The sequence below is a fragment of the Gadus macrocephalus genome, chromosome 4, assembly GCF_031168955.1.
Source record: "Gadus macrocephalus chromosome 4, ASM3116895v1".
Taxonomy (NCBI): domain Eukaryota; kingdom Metazoa; phylum Chordata; class Actinopteri; order Gadiformes; family Gadidae; genus Gadus; species Gadus macrocephalus.
This window is the reverse complement of record NC_082385.1, coordinates 10,509,457-10,525,152: the sequence shown is the minus strand read 5'-3', so window position 1 is coordinate 10,525,152 and position 15,696 is coordinate 10,509,457. Positions and strand designations below refer to the sequence as shown.

General features: G+C 47.0%; 1 protein-coding gene across 1 annotated transcript; it reads left to right on the top strand.

The window, feature by feature from the left end:
* The first annotated feature begins 2 nt into the window (after positions 1 to 2).
* On the top strand, positions 3 to 15,336 carry tmc2a (transmembrane channel-like 2a). Its single transcript, XM_060048408.1, has 21 exons — positions 3 to 1,236; positions 1,597 to 1,635; positions 2,035 to 2,256; positions 2,326 to 2,554; positions 3,017 to 3,157; positions 3,798 to 3,888; positions 3,989 to 4,070; positions 4,150 to 4,256; positions 4,388 to 4,486; positions 4,866 to 5,008; positions 5,550 to 5,697; positions 6,402 to 6,590; positions 7,250 to 7,429; positions 8,048 to 8,206; positions 9,282 to 9,410; positions 10,318 to 10,385; positions 11,061 to 11,300; positions 12,065 to 12,190; positions 12,973 to 13,051; positions 13,558 to 13,663; positions 14,187 to 15,336. The coding sequence occupies exons 1-21, from the start codon at positions 1,200 to 1,202 to the stop codon at positions 14,405 to 14,407; spliced, it is 2,835 nt and encodes a 944-aa protein (XP_059904391.1). The 5' UTR covers positions 3 to 1,199; the 3' UTR covers positions 14,408 to 15,336.
* The last annotated feature ends 360 nt before the right edge of the window (positions 15,337 to 15,696 follow it).

Here is a 15,696-nt window from a genome sequence, read left to right as displayed (position 1 = left end):
AGGCCCGTCATGCATTTACGCGCTCTGGGTGTGTATTGTATCACATGTAACTTAAGGTAATCAGAGAAAGCAGAAGGCCACTTAATGTGGTACACCTGATTATTGTCATTTTATTTAATTTGTATTTATATTACTAGAAAAATAAGCCTTCTCATATCCAAAGCCTCTGTCAATACTAGCCTTGACCTCATCACACAACCAACAGGGTCAAGCATTTGCCGGTACACCTTCTCTCACCATGTCCACTACCATTTCACAATGTGAACCACGTATACAATATCTGGCCAGCATGAGCACTTATTAAGAGAGAAGGTTGGAAAATACTTGACATCAGTTATTAAATTGTTTTCCAAGGTAGAGGTTAGAAAGGTCATCCATTCATTTCCTGGCCTCACTGACGTGTTGTACTGGAACAATCTGTTAGAAGACGACCTCTCTTCTATTATTCAATGTGGCTCAGCTGTTCATCCATGCCTCCTTTTGATCTTTTTTTAGCAACGGTTTGATATAAGGGTTCTCTTCGATTCAAAGGTGATGTCATTATGTTATACGCCTTGTCGGTCCCAGAAATAGTGGATCCATGCAAATGATGTATCGTTTTTGGTTGCTTCCTGGTGTGACCGTGTCAGGGTCTGACTGGAAGAAACCGTAGCTCTCATTAAAAGTTTAGAGTGTCTCTCCTCAGTCTGTCTGGTTTCCGATGACCGAGAGGAGAGTGAGAGTGTCTGCTGCTTGAGTGATGCGGCCATTCAGCTCTTATACTAAACTGTACTTATTTCAATAGGGTCTTTACAGTACGAGTACACTTGGGTAGTGTGCGTACTTGACACCTGCTTATTTTTTTCTTCGGGCCATAGTGTGATAATAGATGAAAAAAAGGCACAAAATATCCGTCCATTTCATCCTGTTGTTTCAGCCATGAAAACAACCCAGTGTTTTGCAGGGTCGACCTCTTCTATGGGAAGATATTGACTCCTCACGCCGTCATCATTATCCACAGACAGATGACCACCTCACCCCTCCCCTGCTGACAGAGGCCGTGCTGGACCGTCACGTGTCGCTGTCGTCATAGCGACGGCGGCCTGGCGGCAGCCGCCACGATACCTGAGTGGAGGTTGAGGCGAGGTGAGCCAGGATTTGGCGTTCGCCAGCCCACCGCACGGTAGAGGAACGAGGCAGAATCCCTCTCTGCTCTCAACATGCCGCGGAAAACAGATGTCAGCCAGCTGGAGGATGGTGAGTGGGTTAGGATATTTTTATTGAATTGTTTGTGTGTATGTGTATATATATATATTTATATATCATATCTACGTCTTTGTTTAGTGGGTAAACATTTGTCTTGAAAGAATGTGAAGGGTCTTTGTATGTCTTAAAAAGTTGATAATTATTATTTTCTAGTACGGTGCATGGAATAATGGGAAGTATGCATTGTACTGTATATATGTGTAGGGGGGGAATGTTTAATAATTTGCTACCGTGGGATCTAACAAATTGCTCTAATTGAAAAGCAAGGGTCGGTGAGGTTGACCCCTCCCGCTCATTTGTGGGGTAATATTAATAACTATGCTGTGTGATTAATTGCATGGGACTTTCCAGTCGGAATAGACATAGACACGGAGCTGAGCAACAGCGACGGTAAGTGGATATGTGAGTGGAAGTGTGAGCACGTGACACGCCCCATTAAGTCCAGCAGAGCCGTAGACTCTGGTGTAACGCAACCCCCAGGAGCTGGCTTATCCACAGCCTCCAAAGTGTCCATTTTGTATCTTCCATTGTGATCGCACATATAACTGTGTGTTTGCACGCTCACAACCCTGTGTGTGTGTCTGTTTCTGTCTATGTGTGTGTGTTTCCCTTTGCACATGCATTCACATCCTTTGTGTGTGTTCACGTCCCTGTTTGAGTGTGTTTGTGAATGTGCCGTGATTTCTGTTGTGTGTGTTTGTGTCTGTGTGTGTCTGTTTGTGGGCTCGTGTGTGTGTGTGTATATTTGGTGGTGTGTTTCTGTGTATAAACGTGTATGTGTGTAAACAGAGGAAGCCCCAAAGAGAGCAAAGAAAGGAGGAAGAGGAGGAGGACGAGGGGGCAGAGGTCGCGGTAAAAAGGCGGCCAGCGAGGAAGAGGAGGACGAAGATGAGGTGCCGGCACCGCGGGGTCGAAGGGGCGGGAACCGGAAAGCGGCGCGCAAGGGAAAAGATGGCGACGATGAGGATGCCGACGATGACGATGACGAAGACGGCAAGGGCCCTAAGAAGCGTGGGGCGGGGGGCCGGGGAGGAAGAGGAGGGCGAGGAGGAAGAGGAGGGGGGAGAGGAGGGAGAGGGGGGAAGAAAGGAGGGAAAGGTAAGGAGGGGGATGAAGAGAGCGAGGAGGAGGAAGACAAGAAGGGAGCCAAAGGGAAGAAAAAAGGTGGGAAGAAAGGGAAGGACGAAGAAGAGGATGAGGAGGAAGGAGGCAAGGGTGATAAAGGAGCCACGGGCAAGAAGGGAGCCAAGGGGAAGGGGAAGGCTAAAGAGGACGACAAGAAGAAGAAGAAGAAGGGAGGAGGTAGCAGGTAGGAAGCATTTCCTAGGTTCGTGCTGGAATCAGATGCAGAATGAGCGGTCAGACTTTGCATCACAGTGTCCTTGTTACAGTGTAATTACATGTGTAACCAGCAGCGTGCACTTATTGTGTAATCACGTTATGGAACGAGCCTTCCTAAGTTGTTTTCAAGCCTTTTTTGCTAACCTTAACCCCAATCCCAAGTACAAGTACATCCTGTGTTACACGTATTACATGCCTTATCACACCGGACCCGCGGGTGACACTGTCAGCGGACACTAGCGCAAAGGGTCATCAAATGTCACTAACGTGATCAGGGCCTGACCGCCGTAGACGCAGTGTGAAACAAAGAGAACACCACTGCAGTTCCTGTATACCATGGGCACACTAGAATACTGTAAAGGTTTAGGTTCACACTGGCGTCTGTGTTTTTCCCTCTCCCCCCCACCCAACACCACCACCTAACCCTCAGCTCATCCAACTCTGACGAGGAAGACTCCATGTCGGAGGGTGAGATGGCCAAGCTGATGGAGGAGGTGGAGGAGAAGAAGAAGCTCATCGCCACCATCAGGAACAAGCCCTGGCGGATGCGGAGGAGGCTCACCCATCTCAGGTGGTGCAAACACCGTCCACGTGTCTAAGAGCTCTGCTTCACACTGTGTGGGCTGCGATAAAAACATTCCGTAAGGTCCTCTCCGTGTCCGCGGGAACTGAGCGGTGAAGATGAACCGTTTGCGTAATTATCCCAAATTGTGATCAATGGGGGAAACTGGGGATTGTTCGACGTACACAGAGTTGATGTTGCAGTCCACGGTAATGTCACAGCAGGATGCATGAAGCAGTGCTTCTATGCATGAGAACAGAGCACGCGATGTGATGGTTACTGTTCAAGAAAGGGCCCAGGGGCAACCAAGGGGTTGGTTCAAAGAGCCGCATGGACAACAGGTATCCCCTTTCAACATGTAGGAGCTACGTCAACGCATCTACAGTTAATGCTGCAGTCAGCTACTTTATCTCACCCCCCTAACTTGAGGTTCGATCTGGTTTTGATTTAGTCTCCTTGATTGAGTCTCCTAGTTTGGCTAATAACCACGGCCAAATAGGCGAATGCATGAGGACCATGAGACTCGATCAAAAGAAACAAAGAGGATCGAGGAAGAACCGGGCTGATGGCAGCTTACAATGCATCCTACTTGTGTAAATGGTTGAATGTGCCACATATCACTGACCCCTCCTCCTGTCTCTCTTTCCAGGGAGTCTCAGCAGTTTGTTGATAAGTTTGAAGGCGCTCTAGGCAAAGGGAAAGGCAGGAAGTGGTATGCTTACAAAGTGATGATGAAAAAGGTTAGAGCGGACCAATAGTGTGCATACTTCCTGTTGCCTTTTGCCCTTTGATTTGTGTTATGTCTGACTTAATGTGCATAAATGTTTTTGCTACTGCCAGAAATGGATCAAGTTCCAAAGAGATTTCGAGAACTTCAGAACAGCGTGTATACCGTGGGAACGAAAGATTAAAGAAGTGGAAAGTAAGGAAAATCCCATGTTCTCAACGCTACCCTCTAGTGGACTTACGTGGTAACTGACAGCGGCGTTGTGTTCCTTCAGGTCATTTTGGCTCATCGGTGGCTTCCTACTTCATCTTTCTGCGGTGGATGTACGGCATGAACCTCGTGCTGTTTGGCTTCACCTTTGGCTTGGTCGTAATCCCAGAGGTAGAGCCTTTTCATAACAACACAGGAATATGAATCTGGACGTAAACAGCATTGAGTCCGCTGCTGAAACGTAATGCATTGGCTATTGCCGCCTAGTACCTGTGGATGATTTGTTTGTATCCCACCCCCAGGTTTTGATGGGCCTTCCGTATGGGTCTATCCCCAGGAAGACGGTGCCCAGGGCAGAAGCGGACAGTGCCCAGGACTACTCTGTCCTCATGGACTTCAACGTAGATCCAACATCAAATCCTCTCACTTAAACGAACCATTAAACCTGCACTATGCTACTTTTCTACTGCAGCTATTTACTCCATAAAAAAAATGTTTGAACCATAACGTTTCTTAAGGATTAAACATGCCCTTCCATGAGTCGATCCAACCGGGGACTTTTTATCTATCAATGGTTTCGTACTGGTCCCCTCTTAACTCTGGCCCAAAACATCAGACCACGGTTCCCTGTAGTGATAGGCTTATACCTGTAGTTCCCACTCAGGTCACTAGAGACTGCTCATGGCGACACTCACTTAGTGCAGATTTAAAGTGTTTGCTGTGGAGAACCCCATTCCAAGCCCTCTTCATCCGTCTGACGTTGTCTCTTCCTGTCCCCAGGGCTATTGCAAGTATTCCGTGCTTTTCTACGGTTTCTACAACAACCAGAGGACTATTGGGTTGCTCCAGTTCCGTCTTCCCCTGTCGTACCTCATGGTCGGCATCGGCACCTTCGGCTACAGCCTCATGGTCGTGATTCGAACGTGAGTTCTGGAAGGACCGCTATTCCATCAAGTCTTTTTGGAGCCCTTAGGTGTCGATATATTTATATATTTCTGTTCATGCACACACACACACACACACACACACACACACACAAACATAGGCACTGTTGGTAAGAATATAAATCACCTCACAATAGTGTATGCAGGGCCGTTGCTCCAAGTCCTGGGCCCCTATACAAGAGGTACTGATGGGCCCCCCTGCGCTGAATTGTTGACGGGGGACGGGGGGGACGGGGGGGTGGAAGGAGCAATTGTTGACGGGGGGGGGGGGGGGGGGATGGGGGGAGGGAGCAATTGTTGACGGGGGGGGGGGGGCTAGTACTATGGGCTGGTAGTTAATTTTTTTTTTTTTTTTTTTTTTGTGGGCCCCCCCTGGGCTGTGGGCCCCTAGAATCGTCATCACCTTTCACCCCTTTACGACGGCCCTGAGTGTATGGTTAACATCCTATAGACTGAATCAAGTTAGACCGAATCTAGTCATTCATGTGGTGTGCTGCTTTGATACGGTTTGTGTTCATAGGATGGCTAAGAATGCAGATGTAGGAGGGGGCGATGGGGAGGACGGGGAGTTCACCTTCGCCTGGAAGATGTTCACCAGCTGGGATTACCTCATCGGCAACGCGGAGACGGCTGACAACAAGTACGCCTCCATCACCACCAGCTTTAAGGTAACCGTGGGAACCCCAGCGCTATGACGTCATCTGCTGGTACCCACACAGTCAATCCATCATTCCATCAATCAATATGATTAAAGGGATGAAATTACACATATTTACATTTAAGTTTTCATTTAGTCATAATGCAGACATTTTTTTACAAAGCAATTTACAGGGGATGCTGAGAAAAGATGTTCAGAGAGTTAAAGTCTTAAAAAAAGATATATAATAGTTTTAGAGCCACCCTTAGTTGGCACTTTAACTGGAATGAGTGTGGAGAAGCCATAGGAATCCGAAATGCAAAGTGAGTCAATCATTCATTTAGGAAATTCCAGTTCAGTAAAGTGCGTCGGAGAGTACTAAATTATTGAAAAGTACACGAGTCAGCTTGTGAGATGTTCTTGAAAGAGGCGCGGTCTCTGTTGTTTCCAGCATGGATCCAGAAATCCATCCTCTTCCATTTCATTCTATCTAGTGGAAATTCCTCTATGGTTTGACGTTGCTCCCCTTGAGGGGCTATTTAGTTTGGTCTCATTTCCATGGGCCATGTTATCATATCCCCAGCAAACATGGCCTCTTCTTTCTCTCAATAACCCTAGCATTAAGAACTAAACACCACCACATAAACAACTGCAGTAAGGAACCGAAATCAAACCGAAAAAAATGAATATCCAAAAGCACGTAGAACAACGCACCTGATTTTGGACCCACACCAGGAGTCCATCGTGGACGAGCAGGAGAACCAGAAGGATGAGAACATCCACCTGCGGCGGTTTCTGAGGGTCCTGGCCAACTTCATGATCATCTGCAGCCTTGGGGGGAGTGGCTACCTCATCTACTTCGTGGTGAAGAGGTCTCAGGAGTTTGCCAGCAGGGATGACCTCAGTTGGTACGAGAAAAACGAGGTAATGGTTTGGTTTTCGTAATTTGAGCAAGGTGCAATGATCATTCTTATATCATCAGTGGTATCATCTGATTAACTTATTACTTATGGACTATTTTCTAACGACGTGATCTCGTTGTTTATGCTACCATTATACGTCTGCTAATTTGGCATCCCTTACTATACTGTCCCTGGAAGGCGGGATCCTTCTTCTGTGTCCCTTCTCAAGGCTTCCTCCTTGAGATTTATGTTTTCTTTTTACTCTGTCATTTAGAGGGCTTCGGTTTTGGAATGTGTCATAGAATTTTGCCTGTGAAGCCCTTTGACTGTTTCTGGGACTAAGGGCAATACAAGTCAGATGTTGTTGAATCTATGGCATACAACGGTGAATATGGTACTTAAGAAAAGTCCTTAGCATTGTGTAGCATCTTATCCTAGCTATCTTGTTGTGTAAGGGGAATTGGTTTACTTAGCAATTGTTAAGTGCTAAGTTGCACGCGTTTCAATGAGTAATATTGTTTCCCTTTCTTCTGACAAATGTACTTATTGTAAGGTGCTTTGGATAAAAGCCCTAAATGTTAATGTCAATATAAATGAACGTGACTGTGAACGGTGCAGGTGTGAACCAGCTGGTGTGTAGCTGCGAGGGGTTCCATCAGGTCTTTATCCCTCCCCGTCCAGCTGGAGATCATCATGTCTCTGCTGGGCCTGGTGTGTCCTCCTCTGTTTGAGACCATCGCTGAGCTGGAGGAGTACCACCCCCGTATCGCCCTCAAGTGGCAGCTGGGGAGAATCTTCGCCCTGTTCCTGGGGAATCTGTACACCTTTCTGTTCGCCCTGTTCGATGAGGTCAACACCAAGGTATGTCGTAATGACAGTCGTGATTGAAGAGCGTTTTCTAGCTGTAATTTGTGGTTCTGTTTAGATTTTTCTAGTCAGGCGGTGGGAAGTACTAGCTTTAGGTTTGTTATTCTGACATAAGTAAGGCTTTAGGTTGTTTTGTTGTTTTTAAGGTGAGTGGACTTTGTGCAGTTACTCTTATGTGATCTGAAAAAACAACAACTTGGATGCTTGTGGCTGTTTGTTGACCGTGTAAAGTGGAGGAACTTTAAATGGTGCCTGGGGGTTACAGAAGCAAACAAGGTCCTAAAACTGTCTAGACATCAGCAGTGGCCAACAGAAGTAGAAACAACCTGAATTTTAAATTCCTACCACTAGGTGTCCTCAAGAACAACATTATGGTACACCATCGGGTCATGGACACGGATACACAAATTCATGCATTTGATGTATAGGCTAAAGCCATTTTGTATTTTATATTTCAATGTTTTATATTTTTATAGTAAACATTGTCATTTTCCCTTTGTGATTTTTCCTTTTAACTGTACATTTACATTGTACTGCTTTACATTGTAAATGTTTAATTTGCGCGGCCAATAAAAGCTCTTTTGAATGAGCCCACGCTGTGACTGTTTTCAGTTGGAGCTGGAGGGCTCCATCAGGAACGCCTCTCTCTGGAACATGAAGGAGTACTACGCCAACTTCACCCTCAACTCCAACGACACCGATGCCACGCCCCCGCCCATGCACCCCTCTGACATCATCAGAGGACCCTGCTGGGAGACGGGCGTGGGCATAGTAAAGACACATGAATCCTCTATCATGTATCCATCTGTCTATATGTAGTCATGACCATGCTGCTACACGCCACCTAGGTGGCTTTAGCTGGGCTGGGATGGGGAGGTTGGAGAAAAGCTTAACTGTAGGAGTTCATCGACTATGATACATGAGCCGGTGCTCCATGTTGCCATGCCGGAGATCTTTCTGAGCGTGTGCGGTGATGGCTGGTTCAACCTGTTGCACATTGATTGCTCAATGTACAACGGGTGAGCAGCCTCACCCAGCCCCAGAGTCCGATCAGTCTTACTCAGGCCAGGTGGGGGTGGCTTAAACCAGCCATCAATCACATGCACTCCACTCTATACAATATATCTATTAGGGCTGTGCAATTAATACATTCTTTATCGTGATTTTGATTTTACGGTCAAACAATCTCCAAGCTGAAGTTTTTTGTTTTTATCCAGCTGGATACATATTTGTACATTATTTTCTATTTGAACGTATGTGTAATTTTTTAAGGGAAATTTCTTTTTTCGTTCTCAGTTACAAAGTGATTTTTGGAGAGAAATGCTGAATCACTGTTTTCAAACTGAAAAATAATCGTTTGAATAATCGTGATTATGATTTTTTCCATAATTGTGCAGCCCTAATATCCATCTATCTATCGGCCGGCCTGCTTTCCTATTGAACGGTCTGTCTTTCTGTCTATCCAACTATAACTGTATGTCTGTCTGTCTGTCTGTCTGTCTGTCTGTCTGTCTGTCTGTCTGTCTGTCTGTCTGTCTGTCTGTCTGTCTGTCTGTCTGTCTGTCTGTCTGTCTGTCTGTCTGTCTGTCTGTCTGTCTGTCTGTCTGTCTGTCTGTCTGTCTGTCTGTCTGTCTGTCTGTCTGTCTGTCTGTCTGTCTGTCTGTCTGTCTGTCTGTCTGTCTGTCTGTCTGTCTGTCTGTCTGTCTGTCTGTCTGTCTGTCTGTCTGTCTGTCTGTCTGTCTGTCTGTCTGTCTGTCTGTCTGTCTGTCTGTCTGTCTGTCTGTCTGTCTGTCTGTCTGTCTGTCTGTCTGTCTGTACCCTCCCTTCCTGCTCCTCTATAACGCAGGAGTTTGTGAAGCTGACGGTCTCTGACATCCAGGTCACCTACCTGACCATCCTGATCGGGGACTTTGCCCGGGCGGTCATCGTCCGTTTCCTCAACTACTGTTGGTGCTGGGACCTGGAGGCCGGCTTTGTAAGTCCATCGTGGAGCTTGCCTAGCCAGACACACTGGCAGCCAGAGTTAACCCACAGCCGCAGCAAGGAAGGACATGAATAACTCCACGTCAAAACATCATGAAACATAAAGATGCAGTTTCTGCATCATTTCAAAGTGTAACTTTCCCCTAATGGTACTCGACCACTAAGGAGATGATCTCATGTTGAGTATATGATTTAGATTTGCATTGGTCTAGTCCAGGGGTCAGCAACCCGCGGCTCTGGAGCCGAATGCGGCTCTTCCACTCCTCTGCAGTGGCTAGCAGTGGCTTCAAAAAAAGTATATAAACTATTTAAATTTTTTATCTCAAAGGGAACTTCTACTATTTTTGAGATCAAGGTGATACTGTGACAGTAAAACACCAAAAATAAAGGGTTTTAGATTAGGTCAACTAAAATTAACGTCACACAGCCACACATTTCATAAATGCAACAAACTATGGGCTATTGGTTATTTTATATGTATAACTATTTCTAAAACATTAGATACTGTGTTATCTGTTGCTCCAGATATTTCTATTTGGGGGGAGGGACCAGAAATGGCTCTTTTGATAGAGAAGGTTGCCGTCCCCTGGTCGTCTCACAAATCCCTCACTGTTTCCTCCCATAATTAATGAATTATAACAAGTGCTGAATTAATTAGAAAGTATTATCAGAGCCCTACCTGTCGGTATTAACGGTCAGGACGAGAACTACAAACCATAAATGATCAAACATGCCTGCATTTAGCCATCATGTGTGGATAGAGAGTCATTCAGAAATCATAGAAGGAGGGCCTTCCAATCAAACAAAACGTTTCCCTAGATCGTCTCTGCTTGGGTTACTGCTGAGATAAATGATGGTAATTCTTATTAATGTGTGTTTTTTTCCTGTGTTATTTACAGCCCTCCTATGGGGAATTTGACATCAGTGGCAACGTGTTGGGCCTGGTCTTCAACCAAGGCATGATTTGGTAGGAACCTCTCTATCATTCATCCTTTTCACTGGAGGCCACTTTCAGAGTGGGTCGACTGAAGGAGTCAACACATTACACTTGTTGGAGTTGATCATCAGTGAGTTGAATATAAATGGCACTCCAGAGAGATTACGTTTATCAGTGGAGGTGGAAGTCCTGCTTCCTCCACCATCCTGTGCACCTCCACTGTCCTCTCCGTCTCCACTGTCCTGTCCTGTCCACCTCCACCTCCACAGTCCTCTCCGTCTCCACTGTCCTGTCCTGTCCTGTCCACCTCCACAGTCCTCACGGTCTCCATTGTCCTGTCCTGTCCACCTCCACCTCCACTGTCCTCTCCGTCTCCACTGTCCTGTCCTGTCCACCTCCACCTCCACTGTCCTCTCCGTCTCCGTCTCCACTGTCCTGTCCTGTCCACCTCCACCTCCACTGTCCTCTCCGTCTCCACTGTCCTGTCCTGTCCACCTCCACCTCCACTGTCCTCTCCGTCTCCACTGTCCTGTCCTGTCCACCTCCATCTCCATCTCCACTGTCCTGTTCACCTCCACTGGCCTGTCCATCTCAACTCCTCTGTCCATTACTACTGTCCTGTCCTCTTCACTATAGATATATAGAGACATTAATAAAGCCCTACAATATAAAGTGTGTGCGTTTGTGCGTGTGTGCCTGCTTCAGGATGGGGGCGTTCTACGCCCCGGGGCTGGTGGGGATCAACGTGCTGCGGCTGCTCTCCTCCATGTACTACCAGTGCTGGGCGGTGATGGCCACCAACGTGCCCCACGAGAGGGTCTTCAAGGCCTCCAAGTCCAACAACTTCTACATGGGCCTGCTGCTGCTCATCCTCTTCCTCAGCCTGCTGCCCGTGGTCTACACCATCATGACCCTGCCGCCCTCCTTCGACTGCGGACCCTTCAGGTTGGGAGACACGGGCGGGTCCCGCGGGGTGATGACGGGGACTTGCATAAGAGCCTTTAGCAGCCACTTTCCTCTAAAGTGACATACGACGGTTAAAATACACACCGACGGCGGAGTCAACCCTGCGAGGCGACAGTCGGCTCGCCAGGAGCAGTTGGGGTGAAGCGTCTTGCTCAGGGACACATCTACACTCAGCTGGGAGGGGATCGAACTAGCAACCTTTCGGTCACAAGTCGACCTGCTCTACCTCCTGAGCTAAACCGACCCAATTGCACTGAATGAGGGCAGTAATGCAGTAAGGCTCGACTGACAACATGCCCACACATTTATACTGGATCCTACTATCTTATAGCAGAACTTCAGCGCGGCAAGAAGAGAAGGGTTTTTCACAGTAAACAAAGCTTTCAGGACGGGAATTTTAATAAGTGTGTTTCTATAGTGGCCGGTCTGCACAGTGTGGATCTGAAACCTTTACTGCAAACTTTTTTAAGGACGTTGGTATCTAGACAGGAGGTTTTAGCTTTTCTTTCCACTGGGAAACTTCAATAGTTCGGGAGAGGTTCTGTTAGAGGTCAGCCAATTACAGCGCTTGGTGGAATCAAACAGGAAGCAAAACGACACCCAAACGAACAAGGTCTCCCAGATTTGAGCTCATCTTCAATCAGAGGCATCCGATTGTGAAACTAAAGTCTGATTTGTGAGGCTCAAACCTAACCCGACAAGCACTAATAGCAAACACTCCCCTACGCATGGTCGTCTCTCAGTGGGAAGGCCAAGATGTTTGACGTGATCATGGAGACCATCGACCTGGACCTGCCCGCCTTCCTCGGGACGCTGTTCAGCTACGCGGCCAACCCAGGGCTGATCATCCCCGCCGTGCTGCTCATGGTGTGAGTACACAGCTGGGACCATCAGCGTCACTCTGCTGCCCTCCCACTGACCCAGCTGAAGAGGAACCGTAGCAACGGCTCTTTAACTGAGCACGGCCTTGTGTGTGTTGTGGATAAGAAAACCACCTGAGAAGTGGGATTGTCAATAAAAACACGTGACCTGCAACATAAACCCCTCTCCCCCGGACCAATGTGGACCCCTCTCCTAGGACCAATGTAGACCCCTCTCCCAGGACCCCTCTCCCAGTACCAATGTAGACCCCTCTCCCAGGACCAACGTGGACCCCTCTCCCAGGACCCATGTAGAACTCAATTCCCAGATCGATTGTCATCGATCTGGGAATTGAGTTCTACATCGTTCCTGAGGAGGGGTTAATGTGGCAGGTCGTGTGATTTTATTGTTCAACACACTGACTGTATGGAGCATCAATCTCGATTGCTAAAATAGCCCAGCGTGATGGTTCCCCTTTAAGGTTTCCTGCTTCTTTGTTTGTAGTGTTTGTTGTAGGGATAATTCCAGTCTCTGTGGGCGCTTTCCCAACCAAAGTCTGAATCAGAATGAAAGTGATAATATCTTACTTACTTTAAGGAAGCAAACCGAACCAAATTTGCAACCGGTTGGCCTTATTCTGCTGGCGGCCATCTTGGTTCTACATCCTAGTGTTTAGCACCAAGATGGCGGCTGGCTGAATAAGGCCCATTATAACATATGGGCCTTATTTTTTCAAATACCTTTGACGTCTTCCTTTTGAAAACATATTTTGTCGTATATATCCGTGCAGACTGGCCATCTACTATCTGAATTCGGTGTCGGAGGCCTATCAAGGGGCCAACATGGAACTGAAGAAGAAGATGCAGATGGTGAGGTTACAGCAAAAGTTTGCATCTGTTTTCTTTCATCTCGAAAACGTGTTTGGCCCTGTGTATCTCCCCTCTCTATCCCTCTCTGTGAGTCTCGCCCCCCCTCTCTGACTGTGTGTGTCCCTCCCTCTCTGACTGTGTTGGTCTCTCTCCCTCTCTGACTGTCTCTCGCTCCCTCTCTGACTGTGTGTGTCCCTCCCTCTCTGACTGTGTTGGTCTCTCTCCCTCTCTGACTGTCTCTCGCTCCCTCTCTGACTGTGTTTCTCTCTCACTCCCTCTCTGACTGTGTCTCTCTCGCTCCCTCTCTGACTGTGTCTGGCTCTCCCTCTCTGACTGTGTCTCTCTCTCCCTCTCTGACTGTGTCTCTCTCCCTCTCCGACTGTGTCTCTCTCTCCCTCTCTGACTGTGTCTCTCTCTCCCTCTCTTACTGTGTCTGTCTCACTCTCTCTCCCTCTCTGACTGTGTTTCTCTCCCTCTCTGACTGTGTGTGTCTCCCCCCCCCCCAGGCCCGGGACGAGGAGAAGAACCGTAGGAACAACACGGAGAGCACCGACCAGGTGCAGAAGGACCTGGAGGACCTGCTGCCCAACCGCTCGCTGGCGCCGGAGCCCGGTCAGTACTGGTTCAGACCGCTTCAAGGTGCTCGGTGGAAGGGGGGGCAAACATTCCCCCTCATACTGTATGGACCTGTAGAACAGTCCCTCACAGGAAAGGATAGCCTCTGTGTGTGTGTGTGTGTGTGTGTGTGTGTGTGTGTGTGTGTGTGTGTGTGTGTGTGTGTGTGTGTGTGTGTGTGTGTGTGTGTGTGGGGGGGGGGGATTTAAAGATAATATTTCAGTGTAATTTGTACAAAATGGCAGCATTCCATTGTCTAATATTGTGAAAGGTTCGCTCTCTGATATACTATATATGTATATGTTGACACAATTTCAATTTTAAATTTCTAATTCTGAACTGGTTAATCTGGTTACCGAGGATCCATCTTGCCTGTCAATCACAGGCGCGGGAATCATAGCACAATCATAGGACATTTTCTTGATTTATTTACCAAATCTTGTTATTTTCACCTCTTCCCCCACTCTGGAGTCTTCCCCACCGCAGCTTCAATAATCGGTCATAACTCTACCCTCAACAGAGAAGGAGGAGCCGCCCCCCAAGCCCACTAAGGTGAAGCCGGGGGCCGCCGGCAAGAAGGACCTGCAGAAGGACGTGACCCTGGCCTCGCCCAACCCCAACGTACGGGGGCCTGTGAACCGCCCGCCCGGCCCCAGGGGACCCGGACCGATGCCTGGCCACCCGGGGGGGCCCGGCCCGGGGGGGAGAGGCCAAGGGAGGCCAGGGCCCCCTCCACGATAAGGAGGAGAAGAGTGTGGAGTCATCTCCCCCAGCCCCACCCAAATCTTGTTTCGTTACAAACCCTCAACCCTTCTGAGATGCATTGATCACACACACACACACACACACACACACACACACACACACACACACACACACACACACACACACACACACACACACACACACACACACACACACACACACACACAGACACACACACGTTGAATGCATTTAGACTGTTTAAACGTTTAGCAAACTTTTTTTAGCATCTATTCACATTTATTTTAAATTCATTTGACTAACCGAATGGCTTGTTATGAACTTTATTATTAAGTGTTACTAATGTCTTTTTAGAAATACACAGGAATACTGTAAAAACATCCCTTCAGGAACTTGGGAATTTGGGTCCTGTTTTCCTTAAAACAAACCTCAACAAAAACATAAAGATGCAGTAGGTAAGATGATGTGACATTGCAGGCCAGAATACCAACATGGTTGACATGACACTAGGTGTTATTTATCCTCCAGGGATACAGGCAACCTTCCTCACGTGACCAGTGCTGTTTACCTTACAGCAGCAGATGTGACCCGGATTAGTTAATACTAGGGAGTTGTAAGTAAACGTTTGACATGCCTAAGGTGTTGGGCAGAGGAAGTGTGTGTTGGTTTTGTGTGTTGGAATTCTGCAAGTATTAATTTGAACTTTTTTTTATATACACAGTATAACTGATTATCTATTTTTTTCAGGTAATCTCATTGATATTTTGTTTTCGGTTTCAAGTTCTTGACCAGTGAAAAGCATGAAAACCAGCAAATTACTAGTGATCAATTTAAATTTATTAGAAATGGAATACGAAAGTTTTAAAGTTTCAAGGATTTTACAAAATTGGATTATGCACTTATATACCTTCCTTTTTCAAATAAAGTTTGACGTATTTTAACATCAATTACTTTGTTTGTTTGGGTTTGAGTTATATATCGTCTTGGTTAACTGAAACCCACTTTTCCGAGATCTTTACTTGAAAATGTCTTGTGTCCGGTCCGCAACCCATCAGCAATGATCCAAATAGAAACAGCATTATACAAGTCTTTCATTCAGCTAGCAGGAGGTGGATGTATCATGATGGGATATATAACTATCCCTATGGTCACTGTCAGGTGTTTCCATGGACCGCAAGCTTACTGAAAGCCTAAATTCAGAATTAATATTATTTAAGTGGGTGAAAAATCCCAAAATGAAACACAGTAATTGTTACATTCTTCGCTCACACTGAGGAAATAACAAAGGACTGCCTCGCCTTCCAAAG

Excerpts from the sequence above, each read along its gene's own strand:
- tmc2a (XM_060048408.1), top strand. The coding sequence starts at position 1,200 with ATGCCGCGGAAAACAGATGTCAGCCAGCTGGAGGATG. Across the intron at positions 5,698-6,401 it reads CCATCACCACCAGCTTTAAG|GAGTCCATCGTGGACGAGCA; the intron begins GTAACCGTGGGA and ends GACCCACACCAG. Across the intron at positions 8,207-9,281 it reads GGGAGACGGGCGTGGGCATA|GAGTTTGTGAAGCTGACGGT; the intron begins GTAAAGACACAT and ends TCTATAACGCAG.